Source organism: Parasteatoda tepidariorum, chromosome X1, assembly GCF_043381705.1.
Source record: "Parasteatoda tepidariorum isolate YZ-2023 chromosome X1, CAS_Ptep_4.0, whole genome shotgun sequence".
NCBI classification, from domain to species: domain Eukaryota; kingdom Metazoa; phylum Arthropoda; class Arachnida; order Araneae; family Theridiidae; genus Parasteatoda; species Parasteatoda tepidariorum.
Window position 1 is genome coordinate 27,905,138 of NC_092214.1, and position 24,324 is coordinate 27,929,461.

Genomic DNA, 24,324 nt, shown 5'->3' on the forward strand with positions numbered 1-24,324 from the left:
GCCAAGAAACTCAGTAATATTTACCGAAAAGTTTTGGTAAGGATTTTTGGTAAAATGAATCTGGAATAAAATCTGGTCTTATTACTATGCTGTTTGATTGTAAATGTCGTAAAATTTGATAATTTTATCAGGATACCTTAGAGCAGAGGTCGCCAAAGTGGTCTATATAGACCCCCAGGGGTCTATTTAACAGAAGTGGGGGTCGATTTGAGCCAGGGGGTCGATCCGAATCGGAAGAGTCGAAGAAAAAACAGTTTATAATATGCAAATCGCACATACCTTATTGAGTATGTAAAATGTGTGAATTTTTTTATGATTAACTTAATATCAGTTTCTTTATAGAACATAAATTAATAAACGTATATTAGTTCGGGTGAAACAAGTATTTACGTATCAGCGGTCAGTGGCACGAACTCTGCACTTCTGGTTTATAAGTCATATGCATATGTGCGCTTGTCCAAATGACACTTGCGACGAGCATTGACGTTACAAAAGCAAATATCATACGCAGTTTCAGCTATCTTTGCAAACTGTGAACAGTGTTTAATATTTGCAGTGTCACTATTAAAACTTTTATAGTTTTGGATAATTAGCTATTGTTTTGATAAAGCCATTCGTTCAATTTAGTATCAATTTTAATTATCAATACATGTAAAAAAGAAGGTAGGCATTAATAATATGGATTTGTACAGCCCGCGACAAAACTAGCACACTTTGTATTTCTTTACGAAAATTACAAAATTTTTGAAAATATTATTATTTTAATCTGATGTGTGTCTTTAACTGTTCTTAATAACAATTTTGTATGAAATAAGTTTAATTTAATTTCCAGTTAGTAGTAAACAGCAATACAACAACAATACAGAGCAATACAACAACAAAGCTGCAATAAAAAGATGTAACACTTATCGAAGCTCAAACAATACTGTTAGGCTTCCAAGTAAAATTAAATTTATTTTGATCTTCATCGCTAAGTAAGAATTATCAGTATTTTTCAAATCTGCGACAATTGAAATAAAAGAAGAAGCCTTGGAAATATATACAGGCCATCTTCAAAAATTGAGCGACGGTTTTAAACTGCGCTTTGTTGATTTGGAAAACATTGACATCCCTGATTGGATTATTGTGCCATTTTCTGTTCAAATTGAAAACGTGGACATCAACCTGCAAGATGAGCTTGCTGAATTATTATCGGATCTTGAAGCATTTTAAGGCGCTTTTTAAAAATTTAACAATAAGAAAAATTTTGCACAAATATAAATATAATGTAAAAATATGTAAAACTTTTCAAAATAACTCAGCCATTTATGATAGCATTTCCAAGTTCCTTATGGTTGAAACCGGTTTCAGTGACATAAATTCAATTTTAACTAAGTAACTTAACTTAGTAAGTAACAGAAATAAATTAAATGTGGAGTTTCAAGGGGATTTAAGATTAAAATTGACCAATTTTGAACCCAATATAGCGAACCTTGCAAAAAAACACCAGGAACAACCATCTGATTAATTAAGAAGCAGTAAATCTTTAGTTACTTTACTTATTACTTCTACTTATATAATTACTTATTATTTAATAAATATTAAGGTATTTAAATTTCAACATTATATTTTTCATAAAACTATCGTTATACAATGTACTATTACTTTAATAAATGTTTAACATCATGAAATAAATGTACAAACACGGTATCTGATAGAGTTTTATTTTAATTAACAGAAAATTACTTTTATGGGGGTCGATGGAGATTTCGAAAAATTATATAGGGGTCGATGATCCAAAAAGTTTAGCGACCCCTGCCTTAGAAGACGGCATAAAAACTGGTTGATCGGTTAAATTTACCTTTTAGCTTTGTATTTTCTTATTAAATGTTTGATAATAAAACTATTTTGAAAACCAGAACTTCCGGTAAATCACTGACATATGATCGGAAAAATTATCAAATAACTGGATTAAATACCATATATTTCTTATTAAGCAGAATTATGATTTATTTTTTCACTAGAAATGCCATTGTCACACAGTACGGTGATTTTATCAGAGTTTTATTCTCCGTGTTTGTTTCTCCGTTTTGGGATCATATTTTCCAAATGCAGTAGAACATCGTTCTTCCGAACTAAGTCCTAGCTCAGATTACCAAAAATTCAGCTTTTTTGAGATTCTGATTAAGCACGCAAAGCTGAGTCTTCCAACTATGTCTTATAGCGATATATTGTGATGTATAGCAATTTCAGCGATAATTTTTTATGTGATTAAGTTAAGAATCATTTTTCTCTTGATGCTATGCATCATTATACAAATCGAACCAAATCATGCTATTTGATGATCACTTTCCGACGTTGTATTGCAAGTGTTATTCAGGCAATAAACGAATAGCAAACACGCATATGAGTCATACTTTTCATGATATGTTTTATCGTAATTCACATTCATATGAATTATGAACTTAACTGTTTGTATTATTGTAAACTTAGTTGTTTGTATTATCATGTATGTTCCCTTTGAATTTTTTTTATACACTTTGAGTTATTTATTTCGAATTATTTGAATTTTCAAATTTATATAACAGTCGGATTTCGAATCTTATTAAAAACCCATATTTTGTATTTCTAAATACGCGAAACGAACAATTATAACCACTCTTCTGTTTAAACTTTTATGGTGATATTTTGAGGGTGAGAAATCCATATTTGTTAAAAAAAGGTACGTTTATTCAGAGAAAGTACGTTTCTGTGTTTGATTTCGTAACTTAAAATATTGTTTGCACTAATTTTATTTTATTTTATAACCGTCGTTGAACAGCCGACCCAATTTCATGGGTTTACGACTACTTACGTTCAACTCCGTAGCCTTGTAATTTTGAACCAATCCAGAAGACAAGGAAACTCCTGGATCAGTACCCCCAGAGGTATTGATTTGTTGTGGGAACATGGAGGACTTTGTGACTTGACAGATTTAACGTGCATCAGTCACCATTTACTACACGGGCAGTCTTCGGCCGGCGAGGATCGAACCCACTATCTCTTGGATATGGGCCCAGCGCCCTACCGACCAGGCTATCCCGGCCCTTTGTTTGCACTAATTAACTAGCTTATGCTCTCAAACAATTCAGCCCTAATTTCGTGAAAATCCGTTCATTATTAGATCAGAAAAGTTATTCAGGGTAATCGCTTTTTCGTTTTGTGCATTGTTCAATACTCACTCCTTTTTATTTTTCAAATTTGATAATTGAAAACATTAGATTTTTTTGATTAACTAAAAAATCCTGTTTTTAATATTATTTAAAAATAATAAATATATTATTACAATTTTGAGATTAATTATTATTTTTGTTTACAGACTGGTCTTACTGCCTTACACTATGCTTCCGCAATGTCTCGTAAGGATGGCCAGCAGCTGTACAAGATGCTTCTTCAAGCTGGTGCAGACCCTAAAATCAGAGATAATGTATGAGCGACTTTTAATTTCACCAATTATTTTATTTTACTTTGGCTATGTTGACAAAATATTCAAGGCACTGAGATGCTAGTGAAGGAGACCGGAGCTCTGTCCCCGGTTGTGGCCTTCAGCTCATACAGTTTTAAATCGATGGGTAATAGATTGTATGGAAAGTAAAGACGGTCAGGGCGTAATGGTGACCACGCTACTACCACCACGCCATTGGTTACGATACTTTGAAGCCTTAACCTCTAAATCCTCTTGACCAACCACTAGCCGTTGATGGAGCTCTTTTCTTGTTAAATTTCATTTTACCAATAATTTAAAACCATTAAACGGAAAACATAATTCTAATGAATTCCAGTATAAGAATTAAAAACTGTATTATAATATTAGTAAATACTGCGAACTAATAGAGCTTGATTACATGACATTTATAATTCTTATTAAAATTGGATTTAAATGAAAAGATTAATTCAAAAGATGAAATTTTTTAAATTAGTAAATGAAACGAGAAGAATTTTTGAAATAAAGAGGATAAATAATTGTCAAAAATATGATTAATAATAATAGGTATTATGAATAAATGTCATAATTATCCTGATATAATTATCAAAAATACAAAATAGTTTGTGTCTTGCCAGTGCATTGTTTCTTATAATTTGATAGCAGTACAAAAAAAAATTATTAGTCTTTCAAAATAGCTTAATGTTTTCGATAACATACAGTTTTTATATGCAGTTTCTTAAAGATTCGTGTCTTTTAAAGAAAGATGTATAAATAGCCAGAAGCTGAAAGATGTTATAAGTTTTCCATGCCACTACAATAATAACAGAGCATTACTTGTCAGAATATGATTAATATTTAATAAATAAAACTTTAATAAATAAAACTTTAATAAAATACTTTAATCTAATGATGAAAAAAAACATGAGTTTCATAACGAAATATTCTAACTATTTGTACTAATTCACATATTACTTTGAGAAATAAAATGAACGTAGACAAACTGGTTAATCAACGATATTTGCATGAATACGTTCATTAATTTCAGAAATATATCAAACTTAGACTCAAATAAACAATCAAGATTATATACATATTTTTAAAATAATTATAAATAACTGAGATAAAAGGAACTTTTCAGAATTTCAAAAAGACCAGTCAGAATAAAAGGAGGAATCTGAATTTCAATTATCCATTAATATAATTAAACGAAGTATACATGGTGATTGAGTACAGTGGTTACAATTTTAGAGGAGAGGTAGGGCACATCATTAGGATTTCGAATTGCATAGCCGAAAATATCATCGTATGCCGGTAGGGGCTCTTTCCTATTATAGACTGGCTGCCCTTACACATACAGCCCTTACGTAAGAGCAGACTCTAGTCTATGATATATAATATCCCCAAACAGCGAATGATGACATTTCCGGCTAAGGTTTGGTATGCAATTCTCAATTCTTATGATGCGTCTTATAAGATTTGAAGATAAACTATGAATGCTTTTTCTTATTTTTAATGAAATGCTCAACTCGCCGTTCACATAAATGATTTGCGTCATACTAAATTTCTAACCTAGTAATGTTGGAAAATTTCAAACGTGTTGAACCGCAGTATCGTACAACTTTGCAACAACTTTAATGCGTTGTTAAATTAAACCATATTACTGTACTTTCCAAATTTGATTACATTACTATTCAACTTGAACGTAGACTTGATTGAATCACTTTAGCAAGGTTGTATCAAGTTTACACCTTATAAGGATTCAAGTTACTAATATTATGGTCCATAATAGAAAAATTTTACTGAAAGTATGTATTTATATTTGCTATTTTTTTATTAATTATAACTCGTCTATCACTGAAATGTTCATTTTTTTTCAGATTCTTAATGTTAAACTTTTACTTAAATTTGCTATTTTTTGCTAATATTAATTACGCGTCCTTTATTTTTTTTCAGCATGGGAGGACGCCTGATTATTATAAAACTCACCTTATAACTATGCCAAATAAAGGAATAATGAAGAGCCGACCTGCAGGTGGTAGAGGAACTGAAACACTAAATCGCTTTAGTAGGCATGGTGGTATGTAATGATTAAATAACTTTTTACAGTAGTTTTATAAACTGAATTTTTTTCTGCTCCAGCTGTTAATGAGATATTTCACACAAAAAGCATATTGCCAAAATCAGTTATAAAAATAAATCTTCTCTTATTCACTATATTTTTTCATGGAACCTTAATTATGTGTAAGAAAACTATATAGTTTTACCCAGGTTTTTAAAAAAAAAAATTCAAAATTTTGGAGTCAGAATATATAAAACTGAAAAAAGGTCTTATCACTTCTTTCTTTCATTTTTGTTATCTTTAGATATGTTACGTAATCTAAAAGAATGGGGTACATTTTATAATACGTAGAATAAAGTGAAAAAAAAACGTAAATAAAGCACAAATCAAGCACAGAAATGGACATACTATAGTTTCGGTTCTCTAAACAAGAACCATCCTCAATTTTTAAGCACCAAAATATAGTTTCATTAACGAGATCTACGTCTCAACGCACCAAACGAAAATAATTTTTCTTTGCTGTTTAAATACTAATTAAGGTTCTTAATTAGAGAACTGAAACTATAGCATCTCCATTTTTGTACTTGATTTGTGCTTTATTCACGTTATTTTATACTTAAGCACATTATGTTTTAGCTAATTCTTTCATCACACAGGACACAAAATCATTAATTTTTTACGCATATTTTACTTATAGTATGTCTAGCGCTCCCTTAAGACCGCCCTTAATGCGTATTTTTAGAATCCTCATCAGAAAAGAAAACAGAAAAGAATACACATTGGGGGTCACAAATTAATGTTTAAACGGGTAAAAAACGAAATTTGCAATTAAAATGACAAATTATTTAGCAGGAAGGTGAATTTAAGTAATATTATATTAAGTTTAATTAAAGGTACTTAACTTGAAGATTTTTCTAATAATCGTCTTTCACATCCTCTTTGTTTTCTCACGCAATCAAACATGTTTCGTTGTTTATTACTCCCGTCTCCTGTACCGTGATTTTTCAAACTTCGATAGCCTTTATTGTTCTTACTTGCTTACATATTATTTTGTGGCACCCACAAGGGCATGCTTTTTTTTTATTCGTGATAAGGTTTCTAAAAATACATATAAAGGGTAGTTTTTATGAAACATCCTGTATTTCCCGGCATTCGAGTGCAAGGTTTGAACTTAATTTAAGCAAGATAAAAATTTTTGAATGAAAAATCGATTGCAACTTTTAACAAGTAAATAGCTACGATCGGAACATTTTACATTTTCCTTTTTCGTAGTTAAACAGATATTTAATGAAAAATATATTCAAAATTCATGAAAAGAGTTCTATGATTGCATTGATATTTTTTACAGAACAAATTTCGTTATCAGTTTTTTATTAATTTGTTAAAGTTTATGTAGGAGTTAACTTTTTAATTAAATAACTTCCACTCCCAAAATAATAAACCTTTTTTATCAAGGTACTCTATTTCTTTTTGAAAAGAAGAGAAAAAAAACAGTTTGTAATAAAGATCTAAGCATATTTAATACATTCATTGTTTACTTAAAACTTTTTATCTCTTAGGATGAAACTGATACTTTTACTTCTTTTTTTATTTTTAAATAGACATTATTAATTTAGAATAAAAACTGCTGGGAATATTCAATAACTTTAACAAAGCGGAAAAGCTTCATTTTCAACAATCATGCATCAAAAGCAAAAAATAAAATATTTTATTCAATTAAAAACAAATGCTACTTGTTTATGAACCAAGAGATTTTTTTAAGTTGATTGAATTCATTCGTTGTTCTAGAATCTTATTCATAATGTGCATTTTCCCATTTTTTTTTATCATCAATACATGAATTATTAGTTTTGGTTAATGAGAGGAAATTTCAGAATTGCAATTATTTCTCCTTATGTAACACAAACGCGTGGTTAGTTCCATCAAAAAGTCCTCCAAGAAGGCAAATTCCTACCAATACTTGATCCAGGAGTTCCCTTGTCTTCTGGATTGGGTTCAAAATTACAAGGCTACGGAGTTGAACATTAGTAGTCGTAAACCCAAAAATTGGGTTGGCTGTTCAACGACGGTAATAAAATAAAATAAAATAGTACGAGCAACTTACTGAGAGAATTTTTAAACAGTAAATATTTCTCAAAAAGTGGTTTTCTTATTTGAATTAATAAAGATAATGTTATTAAGATTACAATATTATTTTGTAGCTTTTATTAGGGAGAGCATATATAAAGAAAACAAAAGTATCTAATGATGTAGTCTAAAAACACTAAAAAGCTATCATTATTTTCTGGGATATTTATTAGAAAAATTTAAATTTAATTCTGTTGAATACATATGAGATTTTAAATTGCATTAACACTCAAATCATAGTTCTGAAAAATATTTTAACCCGATAGTTAGTACGAATAGCTTTTTAACTTACGACACAAATTTTTGATTAGTAAATATTTGCTTAACTTTTTAGAAGAGTGTTTCTTTTTATTTAGAATAAAATAGAAAAAATTAGTACGATTGCATGATTTTGTAGTTTTTACTATTCCCGTAAGAGTAGACTATACACTATAAAGAGAGTCTGAATGCAAATAGCAAGACAACATGTAATCAAGCAAATTTAGAAATTTCAGTATAATCATAACTAAAACATTCTTACGTTTAATTCCGAAAATACATACAAAAACCATAATTATGGTACAGTTCCATTTTGAGGGCCTTAAAATTCCTATTACAACAGAAGCTATGCCGTAAAAAATTTCATATAAATTTACGGTATAAAGTACTTGTACTTTGGGGGCATCATTCTTTAAAATCCATTTTCACCATAAAATATTATACCTGATTTTTATAATATTTATTTATTTATAAAGATTCAGTGATTTTACGGTAATTATATTATTTTATAACCGTCGCTGTCACAAAATTATTTTATTTTGTAACAGCCGATCAAATATTGAGTTTACGATTACTAATGTTTAACTCCGTAGCCTTGTAATTTTAAACCCAATCAAAAGCACAAAGGAACCCCTGGATCAAGTATTGGGAGAAATTAGTTTTCGTGGAGGACTTTTTTGGTGGAACTAATCTGCATTTACGTAACATGGAGAGGAAAACCATAAAAACTTCCCATGGTTAGCCTGACGGCAAGTGGACTCTAACCCATGATCCGTCTACCACTGATGATATTTTAAGACACACTGTGGTCGTTGTGAGTCAGGTGTGGAATTCGAACCGACCAGCCATCGCTGGGATTCAAACCCGAGTCACTTCTTTGAAAAGCCAACGCTCTATCCCCTCAACTACCACGGCTTTACGGTAATTATTACTATAAAAACTACATTTTATAAAACTTTTTGTTTCGTAACATATTCCGCTAAACATTGATTTTATAGTAAAAATCCCGGCAGCCTGAATACTGGTACTTTTTACAGTAATTCGATCCGGAATTTTCAAAGAATATATCAGGTACCTATATTAGTAAAAAAGGTACATATTATCATTAATAATTAGACATGACTGGTGTCAGTAATAGTTTGGAAACTTTTCGCATCCCTTCGAAATAAAATAGTTCCAAAATTATTAAAAATAACTTATATTAGAAAAAGTAAAACTCAGTTGCATTTAAATATATATTAATTTCAAACTGGGGGGGGGGGGCATTAATATTCAAATCAAACTTAGGAAATTATTTTAATATGAGAATTAGTACATATAACTTATTTATTTACCAGTTAAATTTTAAATAATTTTTAATTCTCATAAAACAATAGTAGTGTGTTTAGAGTAATGTAATTTTTTTTAATCCAACGAAGCTATTTTGAAGAGTCTACTATTATAGGGAGTACAGACTATAAGACAGTGAGGAAGCAATTTGACAAGAGGAAGTCATTGTGCAAGTTTAGATTTATGCAATTGATCCGAATTCCCTTTCGACATACAACAACTCTTGTCTAGATTAAATTAATTAAGTGAAAGACCTTAACAGAGTTAAGACATGAAATGCTTTGCACTGTCACATTATCTCTACAAATTAAACCTACTCAAGTGTCTCGAGAATGCAATCAAATAAATTTTTTTATTAGCCTTCTTAAAGATAAGTCAATTCATTTAATAATACTAAAAGATAATTGAAATTAAATTTGATTAAATATTTATTCAAATCTCTGCTATTCATTCCGGAAAGCATGATTTCAAAAGGTTGGTTTTAATTGCTTTGCACACATGGCCAAATAAATTCAGGTAGAACAAAATATATCAGAAACATAAAAATGTATAGTAATATATACAGTAGTACAGACTTATGTATGTTTATAAAATGAATTTTATGGATAATGAACCCAAAGTGTTCGTAATTTACATCGTAATTTGATCTGGAATTTTTTTCACTGCATGAGTAATGTTTTTATTTAAATTTTTAGTGGACATTAAATAAAGAGATCGTTTTAAAATATTGTATCAAATCAGCTATCTAGAGCTTCTCTCAAAACTACTGCAACTAAAAATGCAATTTAAATAAATTTTTCAAAAATGAACATATAAAACAAAGTAAAAAATTGCTAGAATTTTAAGTCAAATATAAGCTATTTGCAATTAAGCTAACAGTATCTCCAGAAATGTGAAACCCTTCCAGAAACTCCAGTTTGGATTTTGATCAAAAATCTGAACAATGGACTTAATTGTGAATTTCATTACTTGTTTTCAGTTATGACAAACTAGGTGTTCCATAAAAACCGGATTTATTTATTTATTTATATATTTTGAATATTCATCAAAAATAAACTTAAAAGTATCACATTCGCTATCGTAAATTAAGATTTAATCCAGGAATAAACAAAAATCTATTGAGATATGAAAGTTTACAGTACGAAAAGGTGAATGCAATAAACATTAAAATCGATTTAAATGGAGGTTGAGACCTGGATGTGTTTCCAATTATTATTTTTCAATCCTGCAAGCAAACCTGTCTTTTTGCTTACTACATTCGCTTTCCCGAACTCAGATTTGTCACATTTTTCTCCTGCCAATTATTATATCTGTGCGGTTTAATATGTGTATTTTTTGTGTTCAGTTTTGATAAAGATTCTAAAAATAAAGATTAAGGGCAGTCTTTACGGAACCCCCTGTTACATAATTTAGATTGACCTGAAAAATATTCTTTTATTTTCTCAAAAAGTCATTAAGAACCTTTTAAGACAAAATATTAGATTATACAACTGGATTTTTTGTTGGAAAAAAAAGAGAAACCTACCTATTTTTTATTATTTATTTTAAAATAGGTGTTTCAGTAAATAATGTATGCTTTCTGAATTCTCCTGAGTATTTTATAAATTTATGTTTGTTTCAGTCCTTGAAAGAATGACTGCTGCTCTTCAACGAGGAGATGTTGAACTACTTCAAGAACTAGTACTTGAAGGACATGGTAAACACTTATTAGGAAAAACTTCCTGGCATGATGATGTCAAAAACTTTCTCAAAGAGCTTCCTTTATATTTGGTAAATATCAACTTTTCGATGAACGAGAAAAAAAATTAGAATCTTTTATTAAACACTAAAATATTTATTTATACGGTTTAATTTAAGGGCATAGCTTGGAGGTTATAAGGATTAACTTTATATCGTTCATTTATTTTTTATGTTGCTAGTTTAGATCAAGACAATTGAATTCTGAAATAAGTATGGAAATGTTTAAGAGCGTGTGCTTTACCTTGAATTAATTTCAAGTCTTAATTTTTTATTCTGAAAGTAAAAATTTAAATAGCAGGTATTTGCGCATTTTTCCATAAATATATTCTTTGTGAGCATATGCTTTTGAAAACAAGCTGAAGGAATGGAAAATGTGTCAAAAATTGAATCCATTCGTACCTTGGATCACTATGCCCTGTACCATTAGCATTTTATGCTACTAATAAGATAACATTAATTTTTTTAAAATTTGTTATTTTTGAATTTGGATATCGATGCAACTAAAACTTATTTTTTAAAAAGTCTGAAAAAGCTAAAATGAATCTAATTAATCATAAAGGTTTTACTGAAAAATATTTTATTGGAATATTTCAAAAAGTGTAGTTGTACTAAAAGCATAAAATATTTATACATTCTGCTTGTGAAAAAGATCACAGCGAAATATATTTCAGGTGAGTTCAGACCATAACATCCATAAATCAAAATTAAACATTTCTAAACTAAACATTTCAGAATGCTGTTATTCAAAACATTTCAAATTGCCATGTTTTGTTTCATAGTAGTTTAGTAAATAATGTATTATTTTTCTCCTTTGAACAGAAAATTCTGTTTTGAATAATAAAGTATTGCAAAACATTTGACTAAAAAATATTTTTTGCAAGAGGGACTACATAGAATCAGCTAGCAGCCATAACAGAAATTTAAATAAAAACATATATTTAAAAACTTTTCGTTTCCGTTTTCTGTGAATTTTGTAAGCTAAGATATTATGATCCTTATAAAGTTATTTTATCTTAATTATTTTAATTTGTGATCAAAAAGAAAAATAATGTGCTTCGAATGATTTGTGCTATTTATATTGATGTAAAATCATTATCTTGTCTAAAGTTAAATGAAAAGTCATGAATTACTTATTCATATTAAAAGTATTTAAAGTCAGTTAGAGTAACATTATATTCTTAATGTTCGATTAAGATTATTAAATATATTCGAAATTTCAGTAAACAAATGTATTTTTTTTGTATTTTAGAATAGTATCCAGTCTTTTCGAGAGTCTATCAAAAGTAATGACCTGGAACAACTTAAGACAATACTCAGTAAAAATGAAAATCTAATGCGAGCTAAAGATGAATCGGGAGCTTTTCCTATTCACCTTGCTGCAAGTGTTGGGTCTTCTGATGTTCTTGAACATTTTGCCAAAAATTATCCAACTCACCTTAATATTAAGGATTCTGTAAGTTAATTCATTGCTTAAGAAAATTTTTTGAAGAGATAAGCAAGGTTGGATTTTTGATTCTGTTGAAATTTTCAGGATACTTAGAACTATTAGATATTTGTTTATTTTATGTTTGCAAAAAATATTTTTTACAAGGTTTATGGGGGAAAAACTGGAGAACCTCTGGAGTTTTGAGATAAAAACGTCGATTTGTATGTGGTGATACTTTTTGTGAAATATGTGAACCACGGCTTTGACTATTATTTTATGACTGAAATTTGGTTGAAATGGAGCCTTAAGTAAAGTAAAAATGGAATCAATTTACGGATAAGTGGTTATTGATTCATTTTTTCTATTAGGCTACGAGTAAGCACCTTTGATTCGATCAATGCAATCTAATCCACCACAAAATTTGTAAACTATAAATCATTTGTGGTTGTCCCCCTCTTATAAGGTTTTCGGTACAGAATGGTGGCTCAGACGGTGTTAAGACCACCCCTAGGGTCGTCAAAGAGGGAGGCAAGAATTGATAAATTTAAGCAGAATTAGAATGCAGATATCCTTATCTTTAAATTTGTTTTGTGGAATTTAAAGTTTTTTTCGATTTGTTTTTGTCGGGGGGAAGGAGCGAACATGGCTGAGAAGGACCGAAAAAAGTGTGTGCTAGCAACCTAATATGGCCATAAATTTTGAGGCCCGTAACTGAGTAACTGAATGCAGAAATCGTCACACGTAGAAAATGTCACCATTCACGTTCTGCTAAATTAAATTAAAGTTTTTTTAAATTACAGTGTTGTATAGTAATGACATTTCTGGTAAAAAAAAGAGCATAATTCCGGTTAATAAATAATTGAATATACGGTATTTTAACTTTTACGTTCATATTGGGACGTTTTACTGGAAATTCTGCATTTTAAAATTATGGTTCTTGTTACCACACAATTGGTAAAAAATACAAAACTGAAAAGTAAATTTAACCGAATAAAAATGGTATTTTCCATACTCTAAGGTATCATGATAAAATTTTTAAACTTTACCTAATTTACCAAATTTTATCTCATTTTATAAAACTATATTTCATTGTTAATTTCATCAAAACCATTACCAAAGTGATTCGGTAAAAATTACTGAGTTCTTTGGTATTCCCATTGAGCCAGAAACACGGTAAATTATAATATATTCTGGTAGTTTTGATCATATTTTTTCTCTCAGTGTTGATAAAAAGAAGTCCGAAAAGCTGTAAATTCTTCTAAAAATTGGATTTAGAGACGCAGTATGAATAGCTGAAGTTTACACCTTGGAGATAAACTCTAAAGTTTAGTAAGGGAGTGGGGGCAAAGCATTTTTGCTTTTATCTAGGCAAGCTATGTAATTTTTCCAATTTTATTTTTTACGATGAAACGAATGAAATCACGCGCAAGTAAATATATCTAGTAATCAAGAAATTATTCATTTTTTATGAAGAAAAAGGGAAACATAGCAAATTCTGACACATATTTATGCTCCTGACATTGATATCCAGGCAAGTGAGGCATTGATTCCGATGTTTTCACTAACAATTTAAAAGGTTATAAAAGATTTAATAAGACAAATGCAAAAAAACATATAGTGATATTTTAATATATAAATCTTTTATAACTAATAAGATGGCAAAACTGGAACTACGTCTACTACCCTAATTTTGCTGAATTAAATACAAAAATGAGAAAATCTTCAGCATGCATCGAATCATCTAATAATTCCAACTGACTTTATAGCTTATCATAACACTTTCAACACCTTTTATATATTACTCCATCATGTTTTATCGTGTTTTTGGTCTATATTGTATTGTAAATAAATACGGGGAACCCGATGTTGTTCTATTTGAGCCTGAATGATAATGGCACATTGAAAACGTTCATTGTTATATGCTCGTTAAACAGAAACGTTTCTAATGACCCAAGGATGTTTCTAAATTGCTTGCCAAGAATCAAATGACACAGAGGACTGTTCTGTAATGTCTTTAAATGTTGAATAACAATCACTAAATTGCAAATCTCGGATGTGATATACATATTCCTGATTAGTTGAAGCGAATAGACACTTAGAGCTTGGATAGTCAATAATACACAAAAAGTATGGTTAAAACTATCAGAAAATGGTAAAATTTACCGTGCTTTTGACTCTATAGGAACACCAAAAATCCTGGTATTTTTTACTGTAGCGATTTAGTAATGATTTTGGTAAAAGTAACAATAAATTATGGTTTTATGATAGGTTATAAAATTTGGTAATTTGTCATGATACATTTGAGAATGATAAAAATCATTTATTCGGTTAAAATTAAATTTCAGTTTATGTATTTTTGACTATATAAGTGTTAATAAGAAAAATAATTCTAAAAATCAAAATTTTCGGTAAACTGTTACCATTTGAAAGAAAAATTGTCAAATGAATGATTTAAACTCCGTATATTTTGGTTTTTATTATCAGAATTATGTTTTTTTTTTTTTACCAGAGATGTCCTTACCGCGCAATACAGTAATTTTATTAGACCGTGTTTTGCTTTCAGATTCTGTATTTTGAAACATGTTATACTATTTAAAAACTTTAAATAAACCTCTTTTGCTGTTTTTGAAACATTTCAGTAGCGTTTATTGCGGATTTAACTACAGAATTCGAGCCAGGAGATGGACGCTTTTTGTTGAATTTCATTAACAATTTGTTATACCTTTGAACTAATTATAAAAACTGCTTTTAGCTAATGAAAAAACAATTCAATTTATATATATATACATAGATATATATATTATATCAATCTATATATTATATAAATGCATATAAATGCATATGCACTAAATAACTGTAAATTCTACAGAAAAAAAAACATTGTTCACAGAAAAAAAAACTTTTTAAGAAANATATATATACATAAATGCATTTTAAACAAAATATTCCTAATGCTTTTCCCCATTTCATTGCTTGTATATAGTTTAATACTTTATTATATATAGAATAATTGAAACCTAGAACTACGTACTGAATTTAAAGAGAGGGTTTAATCTTTAAGACTTGACATTAAAATTTCAAATTGTTCCCTTCAAATCTCTTTCAATTCTGACAGAACTGATCAATGACTTAGTTGAAACTATATATTTTTTATTTTATTTAAGGGAGGCCGGACTGCACTTCATATAGTAAGCCAAAAAGGAAATCATACACTGCACAAACTACTCAAAGAAGCCGGTGCCAACTCTAAAATCCTTGATTTGGTAAGTTTGTAATTAAAAACTATATTTTGCACCCATACAGTTATGCTTAGTTGAGAAAGGAAGTAAGCAAGACATATTTTTGACATCAAGTTCATTATTTTAAATTTTCAAAAACTAATATAAAAATGTATAATTTCAACTCTTTATTGTGGTAATTGGTGATTATTTAAATTATTGATAAAAAATGAATAAAATTTTTGCAAGCAAATGCTTCTTATTTCAAGCAGTATTTAAATATAAAACTACTTAAACCTGTCCCAAAAATAAGTGAAAAATGACACAGCTAACTGAAACAATTGAAAACAAATAAAACAAAAAAACGTGAGATTAACACAGAAAATTAAGAAAATAAAAAAAAACAAAGAAAAAATATAAAAAAAATTAGGAAAAAAATTAAATAAAAAGCCAGAACACAAAATAACGAAAATATATATTTTCACCATCAGCTCGCACAATTATATCCATACAAACTAGAGTGCTTTCCAGTATTGAATTAATACAGTTAAAGCAAAATATATCAATACAATAGTGTGAGGAGAACAAAAATAAATTTAATTTTTCATTCCTATTTTTTTAAAATGTGTTATTTTTAAAAGGACTTCTTCTTTTGAGGATTTTAACCTTTTCGTTGAGACAAAAAGTCTTTCTTACAAGACAATTTAAATAATTATAATTAAAAATAAAACGACTATTAATTACGGAGATTTATGAGATGAGTAATATTTTACTTTATTAAATTTCATAAAACTTTTATTTTCATCGGGTTCTGAGTAAATAACCAAATGTAAATAAAATGAACAATGAAAAGAAAGCAAATATAATGAAAATACAATTTTAAATACATTTCAAACATAAAAAATTATTCTACATGAAATTAAATATTTAAATATCAATACTCTTAAGTTTCATTTAATAACCTATCTCTTTTAAGAGATCCTTTTACTTAATAACACAAAAAGATTATTTTTTTTATTCCTTGTAAACTCTTCGATTGTAAGAAGTATAAGCTCTGTTAACAAAGCTGCACTTACTGTTTCTACCAGCTTTTAGCTACTGTTTCTTTTCTCATCGGTTGATTCCCTCATGAGTTTCTTACTTGCCGGCATTGAGTAAATTGAATTAACAAAGTGGATATAAAGCTATTTTTCGTTTATCAACGCGTAGGGAGAAAGTGTTAGGCAAAAGAAAAATAACTACAGTAGTTTTACTTGCTGCTTAATATGTCTATATGATATTTACTAAACATTAACTTATTTCTATGCAGTATTTTTCTTTACCTAGTTTTAAAATATAATTTAAAAATTATTCAGGAAAATTAGGAAATTCTTAAAAACAAAAATATTTTAATATCTATTACGTAAGTCGCTTGAAGGAACATATANTATATATATATATATATATATATATATAAAGGACATATTTTTAACTAATAGCTATTTATTAAGTTATAAATTGTTCAATACTTTCGAACTATTGAAGATATGGAATTAATGGTTTTCGGGAAAATGTCCTTTTAAAAAAAGAAATTTTTTTTTCAACGCAAAAGAAGTTTTTGCAATAAAATACATTATTTAGATTTTATTTTGTTAGGAACCTACTCAAATAACTGAATGGATTTATATAAAAATATTATGCAAAAAAATAATAATGACTTAAATGAATTTGTAAAATTTTTTTTATTTATTAAAATATAAAACCGGTTGAGTTAATAGGTGTAAAAACCTTTTCTACATAGAAGTTTGACTGTTTAGCAGACTTTATAAAGTGTAAAAATTGCCATCCTGTTCGCAATTAAATTCTTTTAAAAGAAAGTACTAACTTTTAATTTTTTAAAATATTGAATGAACACAAACGATAAGAATCAGTTAGATTTACAAGTGTTTAAACTGATTTCTTCAAAACATATCAGCGATAATTAAATCTTATAATTAGATGATCATCCCCTTTTTTCCTTCTTAATGAACACTGTATATTGCTATTTGTTTTAATATATTTTTCTAGGTATGTTTTAATCAGCTAATTTTCAGTGAATGTTTTATTTCTAATAATAATTTTAGACATTTTGTTAACTTGTATTGATTTTATTAAGTATAGTAAAAAATAAAGCAGCTAACATCGCATTTAAGAAACTTTAAGTCTCAATAGAAGCAAGCGGCTTCCTGTATTGAGCCAATGCCCCTTATATTTATTTTTATAAAATATACTTACAATTTTATAATTGTGATGTTTATGGCTAGATATAAGCTGTTTATTTAGACATAGTTGAAAGAGTAATAATTAAAGTATTATTTATCAGTAGAAAGTACAAATTACTTCAACACGAACAAAACTGTTTGGCAATTTTAATGAAAAATTTGCATTATATATATATATATATATATATATATATCATACATAAACACTTAACTATATAAAGTTATTATTTCAGCGCTTTACTAGTTTAATGAAGCTAAAACTGTTCATAATAGCTATGTGACACTATTTTACTTTAATTGAGTTATGACCCTTTTTTTACTACTGTCGAACTGTTTTCAATAATTATTCACCAATTATATATATTTTATTAATGTACTGTTCATTTACAGAAAGGACGATCAGCTGACTTTTATCTTCAATCTCATAAATCTGACATGAAAATTAATGGTGATATATATAAAATTTCTCCAAACACTAGTTCAGACAGCATGTACTCTAATTCAAGTTCAGAGGGAAAATATAAGAAATCATCCAAATACACAAGAAGGAAAAATTCCATATTCTTTCAAAATGCAAAAAATAAAACTGGTGTTGTATCTGAGGTTTCTGAAGATACTGACCTTCAGGTCAATCCAGAATCCAGAGAAAATGAAACAGAATCAGGTGAAGTTAGAGAGTCAAGAGAGTCATCAAATGATGACCTTGATGATTCAGCAAACTGTTCGGAAGATAAATTAAGTGATAGTGATGAAAAAGATGCTATTGAGGAAGAGGAAACGAATGAAAGTTTACACAATGATATTAAGGAAGAAAATGACGAAGACGCTGGTGTAGAAGCGGATTTAATTGAATCAAATGAAGATGAAGCAGCTGTTGAGGAAGTAGAGACCCAAACTCAGGAAGAAGAAAGCGTTGACGAAACTACAGCAAATGAATTAAGTGCCGATCCTACTGAAAATCCCGAAAAAGAGGAGAAAGATATAGAAACAACTGAAGATAATGTTGCAGAATCAGACGATGTAAAGGAACCTGAAGAAAAATCGGAAAATGCAACAGAAATTGATGGAAATGAGGAAGAAAATAAAGGTGAAGATGACAATGAAAACAAAGAGGATGATTCAGAAAATACTAAAGATAACGAGGAAGACAAAGTTGAAGACTCAGAAAATGTCGCAGAAAATCAAGACGAAGAAAAGGACGAAAGTGTTGAAATAGATAAAGACGAAAATGAAGCAGAAGATGCTGTGGGAAACGTTGAAGCAAACGAAGAAGAAGCAGAGGTGCAAACAGAAGAAACTGCCGAGAATGTTGTACAAACTGGCAACGATGAAGAAGAAAATATTGACAAACCTGCTGATACTGAAGTTAAAGAGCATGAGAACATTGAAGAAAATGCTGATGAGGATCCCATTCCAGAAGAAAGCACGGAGGCATCATCGAAAAACTTTGAAGTCATCACTGTTGCTGAAGTAGGAAGTGGTAATCCAGATAATGCTGAAAATATTGAAGAATCTGAGGAAAAAGAAGATGAAAGTAAAGATGGGGAAGAAAATAATGAAGATGAAGAACCTAAAGTTGAGGAAGAGCATAAAGAAGACGAGGAAACTAAAGATGAGGAAGAACATAAAGAAGACGAGGAAGAACATAAAGAAGACGAGGAAACTAAAGATGAGGAGGAAAATAATGCCGATACTGAAAATAAAGACATTAATGAAAATATTGAGGCAAACGTGGATAAAAATGAGGAGCAAGAGGCTTCAAATGAAGAAACAATAGATCAAACCTGCTCAGCTAAAGAAGAAAATGAGAACATGGAAAATAATGATACCGATAATGTTGTAAATGAAAATACGACTGAAGGAGAAACTGCCCCAGACACCCAAGAAATTACAGAAGACGTTCTCGAAGAAAATCCCTCAGAAAATCAAGAAGCAGTAGAAAATACACCAAGTGAAGAAAAAGAAGAAAATGAAAAAATAGAAGAAAATGAAGCGACCGAGGAAAACAATGAGCTTGATACAAATAATGATTCTGAAGCGAAAGACATTAAAGAAGAAGAAAACACGAAAGAGGAAGAACATAAAGAAGAACCGAACGTGGATTTGCAAAGTAATGAAAACACGGATGAACAATCTGAAAATGCCACTGAAACAGAACAAAATAATAGTGAAACCACAGATAAAAATCCAAGGGAGGGATCCCATCAGACAAGTAAGTCATGTCTTTTGTTCAGAAGTTTTTTTTTTTCGTGGAAGTGCAAATACAAATAAATACTTATTGAGAAGTATACTGTTTAGTTTAGTTTTAGTGAAAATTAGGATTATATAAAGGGGATTTTGTGCTTCACTAATAAAAGAGAGGTTATATTTTTGTAACAATTTGTTATTTTACACAGTTTTTAATAAGACTAATCAAACAATTTTATAAAGCAAATTTTTAAAACCGAACCAATTTATATGATTTGCTATGTAAATGTCCTCATTTTTTTATTATTGAAAAAATAACCTTATTAATAAAGTTATACAAGTGTATATTAAAATGAAATTTAATTTAAATTTTCTTACACATTAAACTTTTAAGTCTGTTTCTCAAAACATTAATCATATACACAGGGAATCTTATCTCGGATCCATTATTTTTTAAGGTAATTCTCATTTTAGATTCTACAATTATTGTTTAAAAATAATAAGAAGTACAGAAGTAAAAATATTGCACTCAGAAGTAAATGCTTTTGAGTGTAAAAGCTTTCAAATTTTTCAATTATGAAAAAAAATATCTTTAAGAATCAGGTTTTAAAAATCAGGCTAGAAATTGTTTCTAACAGCATGAACAGATGCTAGAGTTTTTACTTGTCAGACAGATCCTGCTGATGACATATAGTCTATGTACTTATACTACTCGTGTTTTGATTTTATACTGTATTTTCTAACCAAGTGTTAATCAATAAGTTGTATTAAACCTATTGTTTTTGACAAATTTCGTATCTTGAAACAAATGAAAGTAATTTCCACAATTTGATAAAATTTTTACTTGGGACATTTTTGAAAAAATGGTTTCGTCAAAAAAGAGGAAAGTTTTGCGAAATTTAAACTTTCATTTTTTACAGCGAAAAACAAAAGCCTGCACAAAAGCACCACATGTTTTGAAATCAGTTGTTATGACATTAGTAGGGCAATTAGTAGGATAGTAGGTCACATAATACGTCATTAGTAGGACACAGAATACTAATTGCAAATAATTGTAAGCAATAGGTCTGTGAAACAATAGTAATCTGTACCCACCACTCTATAAAATCCTTTTAATGTGCAATCACCTATTATTTAATTTTTCAGGTCATAGATTCTTATACGTCTTTTTTATTTGTTTTTAATTTTTTCAAGAATTTTGTAAAAATCAAGTATTTATTATTTGTGTTGTGCGATCAAGTTATGTGAGTAATACGCGGAGAAAAATTTCTGGAAAAATGACCGTATTGTATGGTAATGACATTTCTGGTAAAAGAAGGCATAATTCTAGTTAATAAAATCTAAATATACTGCATTTAAGCCATTTAGTTGGTAATTTTTCCGTTTATATGATAAAACTTACTTGTTTATTCTCTTCATGCCGAACTGGCACATAAGGCCTCGAGTCTTTTTCTCCACACACTCCTGTCTTTGGCTAGGCAGCGTGCTTCTTCCCATCTAGTTAATCATGCTCTATTAAGATCTTCCCTAATGCATCTTTGCCATGCAAGTCTCGGTCTTCCTCTTTTTCTCTTTCCGTCAGGTGCCCATGAGCTTCCAACATTTGCAAGATTGTTTCTATCTCTTCTTGGTATATGCCCGAGCCATCTCCATCTTCGTTTTAAATTTTTTTCATTTACAGATGGGATATTAGTTTTTGTTAAAAGGTCTTTATTTGTTATACTATTGGGACAGAAGATTTTCTATATTATTTTTAAGCATCTATTTTGAAAAGAAAAAGCATAATTCTGGTTAATAAAATCTAAATATAGCGTATTTAAATCATTCAGTTGGTAATTTTTCTGTTCTTATGGTAATAGTTCACTGGAAATTATGATCACTAACTTACTGTAATCATAAGTTAAAATAAACTAAAAGAAAAATGTTTGAGTTAATTGCTACAGTCCTCAAATTAGTTTCAATTTTATTTCGCTAAAACACAGTTTATCTTTGCATAAAAATTCTCTTAAAGCATTTGATAGTAAGGTTTTAACCATATGTGTCAATAGATACATGCATTTTTAATAATTCAAAAACGTAAAACTTTCATTAGAGAAGGAATTAACTTAAAATTGTTTCCATTCTTACATATAAATTCAGTGGAATTTTTATGAACATAATGCACTAGACCAACAAAGTAAATACCTTAAATACAAATTGCGTAAAAGATTAAACAAGTCGATATTTTATCAATATCTTAATAAATTAGTCGATATCTTAACACTAAAATTATTTAGAAATATTTCTTTGATTGCACAAATTTTAAATATTAATGCAAGTAACTAAGAATTAAATACTTTACGATTTACAAAATTTAACAAACTTAAATTTCACATTATTTATTTGTGAAGAAATTAAATTAAAGCTGTTCCGTTTTTGCGCATTATTTCTCCCCAAATTTTTATCATTGCTGTAATGCACAACATTAACTTAGTACTTTGAGAAAAAAAATATAATCAAAACTATGTGAATATGGTAAAATTTACCATGCAATTTCATTTTTGATAAAAGCGTTAGCACTTAGTATGAAAACTATTCAGAAGCATTTGATTGATTGCTCTGATTTTGAATATTAGTGTCATTAACTGCATTTTTAACAAATCAATAACTTACAATATTTGTAATGAAAGAAATTAACTTTAAACTGTTTCCAGCACTAAGAATAGTTTTCGGTGATTTTTTATCAATATGCACAAAACATGCATTTATGCACAAGACAAATAAAACAAAATATTTGGGAACAAAATGTTTAAAATGATTATAAAAGCCACTTCTTTATTTCAAAAACCCATTTTAACTTGACTCAGTGCGAAATTTACTCATAAGCATTTGATAAATTGCTTTGATTTTAAGTATAAAGGACAATAACTAAAAACTGACAATTTTAATACAGCAATAACGCACATATAATGTTGAAAAAATTGCTATAAACTTATTATTTTTTGGTTGATTTTTATCTACTTAGTAAAGCACAGAACTAATATAGTTAAATCCTATAGTGCAAATTCATCGGATGATATTATTTTGAAGACACATTATTTTATCAAAGACAGTTATTCATTGTGACTTAATAGGTAAAGTGCATAAAAATAAGGCAAAAATGGGTACTTGAATTTTTTGCTTATGTAAGCTTACGCTTGATTGCTTTATTATCTATCTTTATTTTGAAGTTAGTAAAGTTGCTCAGTTATAAAGAAGCGTAAGAAATGAAACTATGTCATTTAATCTTAACAACGGGCCCTGGCAACCACGCTGAGGGTTCAACACGGATCTTTCCTCCCGATCGATAGATGTTTCAAATTTACTATCGAAACTTTAAGGAATTCCTCTTTTTTAAATTCCATACACGATTTTTAATGGCGTAAACTAACAATGTTTGTTATTTAAAAAAGCAAGATTAAGTTGCTATTGAGTTGTTTTTTTATATACCTCAGAAAAAAGTTATTTTTGCAATGATGATAAAATATTCTTTTAACTTAAGATACTTTTAGGAAGAATATTTATAAATTTCGAGAAGTTGTTCGAGTGCAAGTTTTCAGAACTTTAATGCACAAAATATTTTAGTTTATTTTGCTATGTTAATTATTTTATCCCCAATACATACTCGTTCGGTAGATAAGAAAAACTATTTCAATATCTTAAAAACCATTTAAGAAAAACGTATATGCTTATAATTTTTTCGGTTTTTATTGAAGTTAAATTATTAAGTAAAAATATAAATCTAAAGGAATTTTAATTAAACTATACTTTTCTGGTTGTTGTTGTTCATTTACGTCGCACTAGAGCTGCACAATGGGCAATTGGCGGCGGTCTGGGAAACATATCCCTGAGGATGATCCGAAGACATGCCATCACAATTTTGATCCTCTGCAGAGGGGATGGCACCTCCGCTTCGGTAGCCCGACGACATGCACGCGAAGTCGAGCACTTTACGGTAGCACAGTTTAACGAGGACCAATACCGCACACCCTCGGTCCCTACGCAGACTGATCCAAGTGGTCACCGAACCGCACACTGACCGCAGCCAGTGATGCTTGACTTCGGTGATCTGATGGGAACCGCGTCTTAACGATCAGTCCACTGCGGGACTACAATTTTCTGGAAAAAATAAGGGTTTATTAACAATTTTGGAATGCATGCAAGTAATAATAAATTTTAATTCTTTTTATTCTCATTTTGTTTTAAGGCATTTTTATAACACTATCAAAAAAAAGTTTTAATATATATATATATATATATATACTGAAAGTAAAGAA

At 29.0% G+C, this 24,324-nt stretch overlaps 1 protein-coding gene across 1 annotated transcript in view; it reads left to right on the forward strand.

Annotated features, from left to right (window-relative positions):
- LOC107446646 (uncharacterized) overlaps positions 1-24,324 on the forward strand; it is a 210,058-nt gene that overhangs the window by 164,907 nt on the left and 20,827 nt on the right. The window contains exons 13-18 of the mRNA XM_016061338.3: positions 3,338-3,445; positions 5,399-5,522; positions 10,840-10,988; positions 12,208-12,411; positions 15,549-15,647; positions 18,233-20,054. Coding sequence (XP_015916824.2) covers positions 3,338-3,445; positions 5,399-5,522; positions 10,840-10,988; positions 12,208-12,411; positions 15,549-15,647; positions 18,233-20,054 — 2,506 coding nt within the window. The remainder of the gene's footprint in view (positions 1-3,337; positions 3,446-5,398; positions 5,523-10,839; positions 10,989-12,207; positions 12,412-15,548; positions 15,648-18,232; positions 20,055-24,324) is intronic.